Source organism: Electrona antarctica, assembly GCF_951216825.1.
Source record: "Electrona antarctica genome assembly, chromosome: 21".
Lineage (NCBI taxonomy): Eukaryota > Metazoa > Chordata > Actinopteri > Myctophiformes > Myctophidae > Electrona > Electrona antarctica.
The window spans coordinates 39,006,390-39,021,497 of NC_136802.1; the positions used below are offsets into that span (position 1 = coordinate 39,006,390).

At 42.7% G+C, this 15,108-nt stretch overlaps 1 protein-coding gene across 3 annotated transcripts in view; it reads left to right on the forward strand.

Annotated features, from left to right (window-relative positions):
• The first annotated feature begins 2,337 nt into the window (after positions 1–2,337).
• Positions 2,338–15,108, forward strand: part of mllt3 (MLLT3 super elongation complex subunit) — an 81,633-nt gene continuing 68,862 nt past the window's right edge. For all 3 annotated transcript variants that reach the window (XM_079491004.1, XM_079491005.1, XM_079491006.1), the window contains exons 1-2: positions 2,338–2,521; positions 4,829–5,009. In XM_079491004.1, coding sequence (XP_079347130.1) covers positions 2,510–2,521; positions 4,829–5,009 — 193 coding nt within the window. In that variant the 5' untranslated portion in view covers positions 2,338–2,509. The remainder of the gene's footprint in view (positions 2,522–4,828; positions 5,010–15,108) is intronic.

Sequence of the window (15,108 nt, forward strand, 5' to 3'; positions counted from 1 at the left end):
AAACTGTCAGGATGTAGAAGACATTTTTAGAATCTGATCTCAGGTCAGGGCGGGGCATTGCCGTAAATGCACTGAGTGAGTGAGAAGTTAAATCTTGTATTCAGTCCTGAAGGCGATGGGGAGCCAGTGGAGAGAATAGAGGGTGGGTGTAATAATGGTCATATTTCTGCACTCTCATCGGGATCCTATAGCTGCGCTGTTTTGAATGTATTGGACTATTGGAGCCTGAGTCTGGAGGCTCTTGCTAGGGATCCCGATGAGCAGTGCGTTGCAGTAATCCAGTGCACATGAGCTCCAGAAGCATGAGCTCAATTCGGGGCTCTCCCCAGGTTGGCAGAGGGAGAGTAGCGCCCAGGATTACAGTTTATAGGCAATTGGCACCGGGTGAAAAAATGGGTTACAAAAATCACACTATGTCTATGACACTATGAGCTCCATTTTCGTCACCGCTAAACCCCTTAGCCCTAAACTTCTTTGCCTTTGTTTTACTATTTTGAAAAACATTTTTGAATAGTTCAACTAGCCAATCTACATTGACACGTTGTGAGCTTGTAGACTGGCCATTTTAAAGATGGAGAGCCGTGATTTTTTTCCACCCTAAAACATGATCATCAGGTCTTTTTGTTATATAAGGAGGTATCATTTTTTCAAAAAAGTTTACAGTATTTGTAAAAATGTTGTTTTTATGTGGGCACGCCCACCAGTTCATTAAGTATGCCTGGTTTGCCTGGTGGGTGGTGATGGGTGGTGATCCACCTGAACTGAAGCCGCACCCACAGCTGTAGTTGTATTATAAAGGGGGAGGGGTTAGGGGATGGGCTGATAGTGTGATGTCACTATATTACTGTTTATTTCATTGGCCCGTTTGACTGTCAAGGGTTCAGCCTCCAGGAAGAAACCCTAAATACAAAGTTAATACACCATTGCACATAAAAACGACTCCAGGGTGTCTAATGAAGGACTGTCACCTCATAGACACATGAAAAACTGCAAAAATTGTGGCACTCCATCTTTAACTATTCAAAAATGTTTTGCAAAATAGTAAAGAAAAGGCAAAGAAGTTTATGGATAAGGGGTTTCGCGGTGACGAAAATGGAGCCCTATATGTCTATTTGCTCAGACACTATATGACGGTCTGAAGCCTGTCCTGGGGGGATATCCGGACGTAAAAACAAATCCATTCTTCATGTCTATGAATTGATTGCATATTAGGGCCTAAATGGAAACAAGGACCTTTTTTTGGTGCTATCCCTTTTGGAATAAGTGTTTGACTGGACTCGATCTGTTGCTGTTTTTGAGGGGCTATATATACAGGTTTAATGTTTGTCTTATTTTGACCTGAGGACGATTCTACAAATGCCTTCTAAATCCTGACATTCATTCATATTCAAAGATTTGCGCCACATTTTCACGATTATAGCATTTTCACGAAAATAGCAGATCTACAAGCTCGTAGCGCGCCACTTGGTGCCGCGCTATGAGCTTGTAGAGCTGCTATTTTTCAATAGCTAAAAAAGGGGTTCCCGTCCAGAATGGGTTAATAAACGCCATTGACAATGAAGGGAAAACTTACGTCATTTTGTAACTCATTACGTCATATTGTCTCTATATTGTTAATGGCGTTTAATGTTTGTGTTGGCACCGTTTGTTTTATATCACTTACATCACATTATAATCAACATGAGTTAGACTTTAATATATTAGCGCCCCTCACTTCACACGAGTGTGATTTTTACATTTATGTCTAATAATCTATTCAATCAATCAATCAATCAATTTAATATTCAATCAATCAATCAATCAATCAAGTATAGGCTATATTTGTATGACAAATTCGTATTCTTAATTCTGCAAGTGTGGCATTTAAAAAAAGAAAAGGCTATAGGCTAGCTAGGCTAGGCTAGTTTTTCACGGCTGAATGATAGTATAATAATTAAGGGAAAGTTGTGGACTCGTTCGTTCATTGGTTGTCTGTCTGTCTAGCTCTACTAGTGCTCGCACGCGGTCCACCGCACTCCTCCAGACACGCACGCACGCACACACACACACACACACACACGCGCACGCACACACACACACACACACACACACACACACACACACACACACACACACACACACACACACACACACACACACACACACACACACACACACACACACACAGTGACACACACACACACACACACACACCGGTACAGAGAAAGAGAGGAGGAACAGCGCATGCGTTCTCGTCTTGCTTGCATTCTCTCTCTCTCTCTCTCTCTCTCTCATTGAGACTCCTGTAGGTTTGTGGGAGGAGAGGAGAGGAGAGGAGGTTGGGACTTGGGGGGGGGGGGGAGTCATTCAGTCAGTCTGAGTCAGTTCAGTGCAATCAACACAAGGAGCAACACAGAGTAGGCCTACTCTAGACCAGAGAAGAGAAACCAACCATGTCCTCCTCCTTATCCTCCTCTCTCTCGTCTCTGCTGCTTCGCGAACTATAACGGTCCAAAAAGGATGAGATGAGATGGCCACCTCGGTAAGTCGGAGCAGCCCAGGGGTCACTCGCCACACACACGCACACGCCACCTGGCAACAAGGCGGACACAACTCGCTACATTCTAGAACCGGCGGTTATAGAAAGAAGCGAGTGTTCCGTCTTCTTGCATGCATTACGCGCAAAGAGCGCACGCACGCACGCATCACCTACCTACCTATGCCTACAGTAACCATGCATGCAGAGAATCGCTTCTTGCAAAAAGCGCACGCTAGACTGTCTCTCTCTCTCTCTCTCTGTGTGACTGTGTGTGTGTGTGTGTGTCTGTCGTTTTGCACGTTTCGCTTCTCAAGCAGCGCCAGCGTGTGTGCATGTGAGATTGTGAGAGGCTGAGACGTGGTGTTTGTTCGGTGGAGGGGAGGGGAGGGGGCTTGGTTTCCATAGTTATTAATGCCTCTTGTTTTAATATTTATTTGTTCCATTCGGTGACATAACATTATTATTCGTGTGTGACGGAGAGTCCCCTGAAAACGTGTGGTTGTTGTGGCTTGGATATTGTGGATTGGATTGGGATTATGATCCAATTCCAAACTGCTGTTAATTTTGACAGCAAAATCTGATTTGTCTTTTGAATGACACACTATTTAGTTTTAGTCTTATATAGTCACCTAAAATTGCTTTGTCTTAGTCTAGTCTTTTAGTCTTAGTCAACATAATTAAGACTGTTTTCCAAAGCGAGTAGCCTTGGCCCTACAGCCTATTATTCATTCATTCATCTTTACTTTTTTTTGAGTGGTGCTAGCCACTCCTATTACGTGACTTTGTGTCTGTCTGTGTGTATGAGCACGGATGAGTCACACACACACACACACACACACACACACACACACACACACACACACACACACACACACACACACACACACACACACACACACACACACACACACACAGAGGCCAGGGAGGAGGGCGGTACAGTACAGTAGTACAGCACCACTCACTTCAGATGGGTCTGATTTTTTTTTAAGCCTTAACATGTAAAAAAAAAAAGGGTCTTACTGGCTCATAATGCCACGTTTATTTGTGTGTGTGTCAGGAAGAATGCTTAGAATGGAGTGGTTATTGTGCATGGAAAAGACGCAATATGTTTTAAATTATTTTATTCTCAAGTGAGTCAGTCGGTTTTCTTCTAGTGCACAATGCACGTTATTGTCAATAAATGTGTCTTATTTCTTTGGGTTTGGGGGGAGATGGTCTCCGTTTGGACCTTACCCTGTACTCTGCTATGAGCCAGTGGCGTTTCCAGGAATTACATTTTGGGCAGGCAAGAATTATATTTTGGACAGGCAAGATGTGTTAATTGTCGTCTCCCCGCGCACAATCGTAGCACTAAAGGTTTTCAAAGAGATATACCTGCCAGACGAGTAGTATACAAAGGCTGAAAGGCTTGCATTTACATTCCAATGGGTGATTGAGGGTCGAGCTCTACCGCAACGGCCAATCAGCTGTCCACTAATAGTTCTCATGTCTTGTTTTTGTCCTCTTTTATTTTTTCTCATTGTATGGATTTTGGCCAGGCCAGAAATGGATTTGGACAGGCGGACGCCTGCCCTCGCCTTATTGTAGATACGCCTCTGCTATGAGCTCAGAGAAGTGGTTCGTGTCAGGATATCCCTGCATAGGTCGAAATGGGTCGAGCCCTCCGACAGCATGTGGAGAAAAGCCTTTTCGCAGTATCGCATCCAAAAAGTACAGGTATTTCCTGAGAGCTGTACAGTACAGATGGTAGAATTTGAAGTTGAAAATAAACATTTTGGAGCGGAGTGAAACATCCGCTTAAATCGTTTTTTTTTTGTCAGCTTGTGGCCAGTCAACCCCTGGTCCGCATGTGCAGTACCGCTAACCTAAGATTGCATTGGGAAAACATGGTACTGGCTGACTTCATAAGCTTTGTAAAGCGGTTTGCTTCACCCCGCTCCAAATCTTTGACTCTCTAAACTCTAAACTCTATCATTTGTAGCGCTCAGGAAATACCTTTTAAGGTCCCCCCACACACCGAGCGCGTTTTCCGGATTTCTAGTGGCGTTTCTCCATCGGGTTTTCCGAAAAACGCGTCCAGTGTGCAACCACCTTTACTTTTTGGATACGATACTGCGAAAAGGCTTTTCTCCACTGCTCTTGGAGGGCTCCGACCCATTTCGACCTATGCAGGGAGATATCCTGACACGGAAACTCTTCTCAGAGCGAACAGAGGAGGGTGAGGTTCCAAACGGGGCCTAGTACGTAGTTTATACAAATCCTCTAATATTGAACTCTATTATTAAACGTTGCTCCTCCACACACACACAGGGAGCTGTGCAGGTGAAACTGGAGCTTGGCCATCGCGCCCAGGTCCGGAAGAAAGCCACGGCGGAGGGATTTACGCACGACTGGATGGTGTTTGTCCGCGGGCCCGAGCAGAGCAACATCCAGCACTTTGTGGAGAAGGTGGTGTTCCACCTGCACGAGAGCTTCCCCAAACCAAAAAGAGGTAGGAGGCCTTTTTATTATTCGTCACACCTGTGCCGGGGCTCGTCGCCATGATCGTGTGGCCGTGGATCAGGAGGTGTAGAGCAGGTCGTCCAATGATCCGAGGTTTCGAATCCCGGCTCCTCCTGTCCACATGTCGAGGTGTCCTTGGGCAAGACGCTGAACCCTACATTGCTTCCGATGAGTCGGTCGGTGCTTCGCATGCTAGCTTGACACCATTGGTGTGTGAATGGGGGAAGTGAGGGCGCTTGTGTCGACCGTTCGCCGCTTCACCTCCCCATAAATGAATGAATGAACCATTGTAAAGCGCTTTCATTTTTTGGTCGAATTCAAATTTAATATAATATGACCAGAATCAGAGCTAGCCTCGAAAAGAGCTAGCCCTGAATGGCCATAACAGGTCTGTAACTCTTGAGATCACAACTCGGTGGTAAACATCTGTGGAGAATGTCTGAAGAGTTGCAAGCTGACTGAAAAGTTGACTGACTAAGTAATCAAATGGCAGGTGTGGGGAATTCTACAGTTGTATAGGCTGGAGTTGCCATGGCAATCTCAGGCAGAGGCTGGAAATGTGGGGGACCTGATCAGAGCCTTTTGTGGCAGTTCTGGACAACCGTGTATCCGATCGACTCAAGGCCTGGAACTGATGTGGAAGTTGGAAATGCGTGTGTCGCATTTGAAGTCGCGGTGGGGTGAACGGTTTTCAAGTTACGTGGATTACAGTCTCTACACACGTATGTACACACGGAGGCGTGGTGCATTTATAGTAAGATTTGGCATTTTATAGCAGATGCACAAGCTTGCATCTGCAAGCGAGCTTGTAGATCCGCTATCTTTGAATAGCCAACACATAAATGGATAAAGTGATTAACCCATTTTGGGCGGGAACCCTTTTTGGTGTTTTAAGCATTTTGTTATGCTTTAGCTATTGAAAAATAGCAGATCTACAAGCTCATAGCACTGAGTGCCGCGCTATGAACTTGTAGGTCTGCTGTTTTTGAAAAATCGTGAAAATATGGCGGAAATCTTTGAATATATATTATTTCAGAGCGAACATTTTTAACTCAAATCTTTACTTCTGGAGGGTCCCTGGAACAACATATTTTCAGATGGGGGACGGCGGCCAAATACATATATTCTTGGGGGTCCTTGACATGAAAATGTTTGAGAACCACAGGTTTTTCAGAAAACTGTCAGGATTTAGAAGATATTTGTAGAATCGATGTCTAAATGGGTTAAGGTGATAGTGATGCTACGTTAACTACTATTGCTGGGGACCCCCTGGAACCCCCCCAAGGACCCTTACTTTGAGAAGCACAGACTGGACCTGAGTTGTCTCTGCACTTCTTGTCACTGCTTTCTTTCTGTCTACGTACACCAAATCTCTCATTTGGTTCCTCCATATATCAGTTGTTTTGCCGGTGGGACCCCTGGAACTCCCTATAGGACTCCCCCGAACCCCACCTTGAGAACATATTGCCACAATCCATCTTAGACTCCTGAGACATGCTTGATTCAAGATCCATTCATATGCTATATGGTGATCAGTTCACACATCACTCTGGTATTTATTTACATCACGGATCATTCTAATGTTATCTCATCGACCGTTTTCTTCATGCAAGTGGCTTTGATTATGTTGGATATCTTTGCTGTCGGGAGGAAGCCACCTAACTCAATTTATTTTAATAAATCAAACTATCTTTACGTGTGTTGTGTGTTGGTTAAAAAAATATTGAACCAATGAAACGTAGTAAAAAGTATTTTAGTTACAGTGGGCAATTATAATGTATTGGGCCAGGCATATTTGTCTTATTAGCCAGGGATAGTTTTAATGATGAGCTTGTAGATCTGCTATTTTTCAATAGCTAAATTATAAAATCATGGTTAATGTGATTAAAGGCCAAAGTGACACAGATGCGTTCCAGGTCTTAATGGGTTAACAAACCGACGTGTAGCCTTAGACTGTTAAAATCCTGCATGCTGATTCAACTCTTTGGGCGTACAAATCTAACTGAATCGACCCAGTTCGGTTATATTTGTAGATTTCGTACACACTTGTAACACATCTACCCTATAGGCTGAACATTTTGGTGGGAAAAAAGATGATCTACAAGTTCACATCAGCTTGTAGCTTGCTTATTTTCAGAGAATACATTTGGTATAGAGGGGGGGGGGGGGGGAGTGGGACCAAAACAGCAGATCTACAAGATAGTGTCTCTGTCGAGTGGGAACCTCATATGTCCAAAAACCTTTTATTTTCAAGATACAAATTCAAAAGCATCAAAGTAGCAGATCTATAAGATCTGCTACTTTGATGCTTTTGTGTGACGCTGTAGTTAGTATGATCGAGTAGGATGTTGATTTATGAAAAAAACACCAAAAACGATGGAGATATGATATGAGCTTGTAGCGATGGTTTTCACTGTGTGTACCTTCTTGCTGTTATAAGCGATGTGTAAGATTAAGCGATGTGTAAGATTAAGAAACGGATGAGAGTAATGCTCAATGTGGGCCCCTGTGGTCTTATAACAAGCGACTTTGGACTGCTTGTTCTGTAAAGTTGCTTATAAATATTGGGCTTAGTAGTAGTTGTTTAGTTGTTTTGAATGTGTAGTTGCTTATTTTGTGCTTGTTTCTAAAGAGTACGTTGCTTATTTGGGCTTGTTTCGAAAGTGTACGTTGCTTATTTGGGCTTGTTTCGAAGGTGTACGTTGCTATTTGGGTTGTTTTTCTAAAGTGTAGAACTTTGCTTATTTGGGCTTGTTTCTAAAGTGTAGTTGTTTATTTGGGATTGTTTCTAAAGTGTAGTTGCTTATTTAGGCTTGTTTCTAAAGTTTAGTTGCTTATTTGGGCTTGTTTCTAAAGTGTAGTTGCTTATTTGGGCTTATTTCTAAAGTTTAGTTGCTTATTTGGGCTTGTTTCTAAAGTGTAGTTGCTTATTTGGGCTTGTTTCTGAAGTTTAGTTGCTTATTTGGGCTTGTTTCTAAAGTGTAGTTGCTTATTTGGGCTTGTTTCTAAAGTTTAGTTGCTTAAAGTTTAGTTGCTTATTCGGGCATGTTTCTGAAGTGTAGTTGCTTATTTGGGCTTTTTTCTCAAGTGTAGTTGCTTATTTTGTCTTGTTTCTAAAGTGTAGTAGCTTATTTAGGTTTGTTTCGAAAGTGTAGTTGCTTATTTGGGCGTGTTTCTAAAGTGTAGTTGCTTATTTAGGCTAGCTTGTTTCTAAATTTTAGTTGATTTTGGGCTTGTTTCTAAAGTGTTGCTTATTTGGACTTTAAGCTTGTTGCTTAAAGGTTGAGGAAGTAATTTCTCTATGGACAATAACATTGGGTCATCTTAGAATTGTCTCATATAAGAATTGTGGTAAAAAAAATCTAACTGTCTAAGTCTGACAAAAATGTAACTAATTCGGTAGCAGTAACATTAGCGCTTTCTCGCCGTCAGTTGATTCTTCATATCCATCCTGATTCCTACATATCCAATTCAGAATGGGGAAATAAAAACGCAACCCGGATGTGTAAATTACGTGAAAACTTCGGTGCTCTAGTTGCTTCTTTTGGACCTGGTAGCGTATATTTCTCTCTCACAAAATCTGGCAACACACACAGAGAGAGAGAGAGGTATGGTGGAGAACGTCTGGCGGCAAAGGAAGGGATCAATTAAAATATTTTTGCTGGTTTTTGGAACTCGGGACCCCCTCCTGCTCTCGGCAGCGTTTGAGCTTTCTTTGGCGTGACAAGCTCTGGGAAGTGTGCCAAGGGTCTGTGCCTCTCTCTCTTCTCTTCTCTCTCTCTCTCTCTCTCTCTCTCTCTGCCGGAGGGGGGGGGACCCTGTCCTATTGTAATTACACGGGATTCGGATTGCAGGAGGGAGGAACATTCAGAGGCGACTTTTTTTATATTGAGAACAGTTGTAAGATCATGCCGCCCTGTCTGTCTGTGTCCGCGCTCAGTCTCTCTCTCTCTCTCTCTCTCTCTCTCTCTCTCTCTCTCTCTCTCTCTCTCTCTCTCACACACAATGCATCAAGTTTGTAGATCGGCTGTTTTCAAATGGCCACAATCTATAGTGGTTCAGACTAGTTATGTTAGACTAGTACAGAATATCTGACCAAAAATATATTTATTTTAAATGAAAATCAGATTCTTACATCAACACAACATGTATTTTTCATCAAAAGAAGCAATTCAAGGGTTTTGTCCCCCCCCCCCCCCCTCCCATCATTTGATTGAAGCGTGCACAATTTGTAAGGCAATCATGTAGGCGAATCACGATGGTGTGAATACTAGCCATCGTTTGTATTCAAAACCTCTTGAATCTGTGCGTGCGTGCGTGCGTGCGTGCGTGCGTGCGTGCGTGCGTGCGTGCGTGCTTGTATAGTCTCTTGTAGATCTGCTATTTTCAGCATGCAACCAAGTGTAAAATCAGGCATTACGACGCCATCAAGGCACCGCCAAAATAACATTTTCGTCGACTAAAACAACTGTTCAGATTTAGTTGACTAAAATATTATGACAATTAGTCGACTGAAAGTAGACTAACACTAAAACATTTACTACAAAACTAAATGTGACTACAACTAAATTACATTTCATGCAAAACTGACACTGACACTAAACCGAAATATGCTGTCAAAATCAACACCGCTAAATAGAAAAACGACTGACATAGAAACATAGCTTTTTCAGAAAACTGTCAGGATGTAGAAGACATTTTTAGAATCTAATCTCAGGTCAAAATGGGTTAAAAGCGAGCAGTGACTTCTTCCAACATGTGAAAGTGATCTTTTTCTTTGCCCTATGTGTGTGTATGTGTGTGTGTGTGGGGGGGGAACACCTGAACGGAGCCGAAAACGTGCACGTATAGTTTGCAAAGGTATACTATACATTTATCAACCTGACCGCAGCGCAGCATTCCCTGATTTATGAAAAGGGCCCCGGAATTGACTTCAAACGTTTTTTTTCCCTACTTCTTCTTCTTTGACGAGTAGATGCGAAAAAGCTGTGGCGTGCACGCCGTGATATGGAGAGCCTGCATTCAACCGAGAGCACGACGAGACTTGACCGCGGCACATGGAGGACGATCTCGCGCCAGATTCGTTTTCTATACCGTGCCTCTGAGCAGTTCATAAATCAAACGCACACCCCCCTCCCCCCTCAGCTCTACTACCTCGTCTGATACGGACCCTACGAAGCGTAAGCCATTAAGATGTCTTCTAAAAAAAAAAGGGGCCTTCTTCAGGCATAGTTTGAGAATAGGCTGACATTCATTAAATACACAACAGTAGGTTTAGACAACCAATCAAATTGTAAATAGTAATCATTCATCAGATAGCAGCTGTGAAGAACCCAGTCATGTGATTTAAAGGTGCAGTACTTCTGTAGAACATTCCTATTCCATATCAATTCTAGGAAGTCATCCCTTGAATAGGTCTGCTATTTTTGAAAAATCGTGAAAATGTGGCCCAAATCTTTGAATATATATATATATATTCTTTCAGAGCGAACGATTCAGAGCTTTGCTTCTGGGGGGGTCCATGGAATCTACATATTTTCAGATGGGGGTCGACTCGGCGGCCAATTACATATAATGTTGGGGGTCCTTGACATGAAATACTTTGAGCACCACTGACATAGAAACATGGGTTTTTCAGAAAACTGTCCGGATTTAGAAGGCATTTATAGAATCGTCCTCAGGTCGAAATGGGTCAAGTAAAAATATCGAGTACTTTTTCCACCACTGTCTCCCCCCCCCCCCCCCCCCCCCAGTCAGTGTTGATAAATGTGACGTGGAGTTAACCCCGCGCTCGCTCACTACATGGCCTGCAGCGCAGCAGGAGGACACTTAGCGTTCAGTAAATCTCGGGAGATGACACATGCCATGGAGATCCCCCCCAGATCCCCCTTATGAAGTGCGTGTGACTTATGTGTTTTTACATGGTGACAAATTGCCGGCCCTAAGTACTTCCTGTGAGCTATTAGGGCCATCAAAGGATCCCCCCCCCCTCCCCTCCCTGGTTTGGAGGGGGTTCTATAGTTGAAACATACCCCCAAGTAAGAATATAGATTATGGCACAGAAGAAAGGGAAAAAAATGGCATATTTTTTAGGCACGACGAGCTTGGGGAGAATGTTTAGACTAAAGTCAAAAGGGCTCTCTCTCGTATCGAAGGCCTATTTTCCTTTTCCTTGTGTCCAGTGGTTCCAGGTGGGCCCCTGCTAAATGATGGCGATAGTGGTAACCAAATGGACCCTTATGAATTTCGAACTCTTGAGAGTGTAACATGAAACCAAATGGACCCGTACGGGTCCATACTTTTTCCACCTATGTTGAATTATGATGAATTCCTGTACTGTTCTTTGTCTATATAGAAGTGTCTATTTGTACGTCTCTAAATGTTTTGATGAATTGAACATGGTGGACCCTGTTGTAAACAAGTGTAATGCTTAATTGGGTCGTCCACTCACAGTTAACAGCCTTTGTATTGAGTTTGTGCTTGAAATGTACTGTAATTCTGCAAACTGTTAATACAATTTTCAATCAATCAATCAATCAAAATTCTACCACCCCACCACATACCTTTTTAACCCATTTAGGCCTGACCTAAAAAATATTCTAAATCCTCCAGTTTTCACGATTTTTCAAAAATAGCAGACCTACAAGCTCGTAGCGCGCCACTCGGTGGCGCGCTATGAGCTTGTAGATCTGCTACTTTTCAATAGCTAGTCAAAAGGGGCTCTCTCGTATCAAAGGCCTTTTCCTACCAGGGGTTGAAGTGTTTCTTTTTTTGCAGATGTGATATAAAACGATGGCAAAAGCAAGCGGAAAATCGTCATTTTAAAGAACGAAAAACAAAGGGGGAAAGTGTGTCCTGCCATTGGCTATTGGATCTCCCCCTGTGAAACGGACGCTGGTCAAGCAAGCCACTTTCAAAGCCACGTTCAGAGAGAGTCTAGGTTGCGTAGACGGAGCTTGTGTGTGTCGTTTACACTACCGGTCCATTTGGTTTTCATTTGTACACTCTAGTGTAGATTTAAAGGACCACTGAGAACCTTACGGCGTGGTGGGTTTGGGTCTCATATAGACGGGCTTGTGTTTGACACCGTGGATAACAATCCTGGATGAGCGCTCTCGCCACGCTACAGCTGGCTAGTCTCTCTCTCTCTCTCTCTTTCTCTCTCTCTCTCTCTCTCTCTCTCCCCAATTTTCACTCCTCTCTCACACGCGCGCACGCACTCACACACTCACTCTAAGCTATCCATTAATTGCATGCAGGGGTGCACAATGCACATGTATAACCAGGCCGGACGGTAGTCTCTCAGGGTCGCTACCTACCGAGGAAGGATACGTGCAGGGCAGGCACTCTCTTCATGTTCTGCACCTCCAAGTATTCCAAAGAACTTATGTCCTTCCTTCCTTCCTTCCTTCCTTCCTTCCTTCCTTCCTTCACTCGTAGTCCTTCTCTCCGGCCACATCGTGTGATCTGTGTCCAGTGGTTCTCAACCATTGGTTCCAGGTGGGCCCCTGCTAAATGATGGAGATAGTGGTAACCAAATGGACCCTTATGAATTTTAACTCTTGAGAGCGTAACATGAAACCAAATGGACCCGTACGGGTCCATACTTTTTCCCACCTATGTTGAATTCTGACCACCCCACCACATACCTTTTTAAAGGAAAGAGCCCATTTGCAGCTTATAAAGCATTTTATACGACTGGCTGGAGCTCAAATCTTTCATATTCTATTGCAAACTCAAGGTCGATGGTAATGTTTTTGCCTCTGAACGCTGTGAAAGCCTACCCTACCCATATTGAGGTTTTTGGCAGTGCTGAAAATAAGGGTTCATGACTTCATGTCAAAACCGAGCTTTAGTCTAATATGCATGGCCTTGGCGGCTGTTAGCATTTCTCAATATTGGTGTTCCTGTCAATTACAGGCGGGAAAATAGATTTAGTCTCTTTCCGGGTGGCAACCTCATAAGTCCAAAACTGTTTTCAGGGTTCAAATTCAAAAATGGCAAAAGCAGCAGATCTACAAGCTCAAAATATGTCTCTCCATGCCGTGTTTCGAGCTTGTGTATCTGCTACTTTTGATACTTTTGTGTGACGCTGTAGTATGATAAAAAAAACAAAGGTTAGAATATAGAGACTATAGTCCGACAGGCTTTTTTTGTTCAAAGTGGGACATTTGGTATGTAATTCTTTTTTTTTAATTGGCCTAAAATATTGTCTCTTCATGAATCCACCTGCTGACCGGCTGTCATCATTGGCCATTTTCTTTTATAGTGGGTTATGTGACCATATGCCCAAAATATGTTCCCAAACGTGATGACGGCTATGGCCATTTTTAGCCCAAGGAGTGTTTTTTGTGTGCAAAACTAACGCTTGGAATGGATTCAGAAATGAAAACCCCCTAGTTTGAAATGTACTCCTAGTTTGTCCAAGTACTTGGCTATAGAATTTGTGGTATGTCTTATAAGGCTTATAGCTATATCATGCTAATGACTGTTTTGAAGGGAGGGGGAAGTGGAGACGGTGTGAACCGACCGCAAACATAATCGGGGGAACTCCTTTTTTGAGTGAGCGATGAATGCATAGTAAAATCCACTGTTTATGTATAATGCAGGGCCTTTCACACACACATGCACACACACACACACACACACACACACACACATGCACACACACACACTAAGCACGTCAAAACTGTAAGGATAATTATGTGAGCTTCCACGGCAATGAACTGTAATGTTAACAGTACCACACACCGCTCTCTGCCCACACACACAGAGAGAGAGAGAGAGAGAGACTTTTTTCGACTTAACTTCTTGAAATTGTTTACATTCTTTAAAATAATCAGTTACAAACTACAGTAGGACCTTACCCCATTTTTTTCCTTTTTTTTAGAGCAATTCATTTACAAAAGTCTCATCATTTACAGAAAAAAAGCACACCTTCATAATCCCAAACACTCTTAAAAAGCTCCAATTCATAAATTCTTTCATAAAATTTGTATTCAAACTAAAGTGTTTTTCGTGCAAAACTAAGGCTTGGAATGGATTCAGAATCATGAATAACCCCTAGTTTGTCACAGCGCTGAGGAAGGTCGACTTGGCCGAAACGCGTAGGCTACGTTGTCTTGTTTGCTCGTCAGAGGTAAATAAATCATGTGAAAAGCACACATATTGAGTGCTGGCATTTTCTTCTTTCTTTGTTTTTCTTTTAAACTTTGTTTATTGTTTTTTTCAGAGAAGCATTAAATACTGGAGTTGAAAAACAAAAAATTGTGGCATTAACAGCTTCTCTTAATAAACCCCACAAGTATAATGTAGAATAAATACATTGCATTTTCACCCCAAAGAAAAAGGATAACAGAAAACAAAACAAATAAACCTTAAATACAGGATTCAATCATTTTGAATTGTTTGCCTTCTATATAGGTTTTCACTGTACCCAACATTTTAATATTTTATTTGGATGATTTTGAACGATTACTATTGCAATTTATTTTGGGTCAAATCTTAGATTGACTGGCCTATTGGAGTTAGAGTCAGATATCGTCCTCTAGTTTCATATCCATTTGAAAATACTGGCAGAAAACGTGTGTTAAGTAAAATATTGCCACTTTTCCACAAGATTCACACGGACAACATTCTCTGTCAGCGACGAGGCCGGACCTGAAACGACTGCTGGACTGAAAATATGAAAACTAACTTTGGGAACAGTCGATGTTTGGGAAGCACAAACGTATGGAGCACATAATTGACAAGTGCGTTGGGATTGGTGTGGGGTAATTGATCACAGCACCTGCCAATTGTGTGCTGCATAAATTGGTGCTTCCCAAAGGACTTTTTGATGTTCAGTCCGGGCCCCTCGCTGGAGAGAAGGTCGTCCAAGGGCAGCTCATGGAAAATTGGAGATATTTGACTAAAAATACACGTTATCTGACAGAACTTTCAAATGGATATGAAACTAGTCTCCAAACCTAACCGTTAGCCCTAAATGAAATGCATTTCAGCCATTTGAAAATAGCAAGATCTACAAGCTCACAGTGCGTCGCATCAAACTAACTTGAAATGGGACGTTATGCACAATGAGTGCTTTC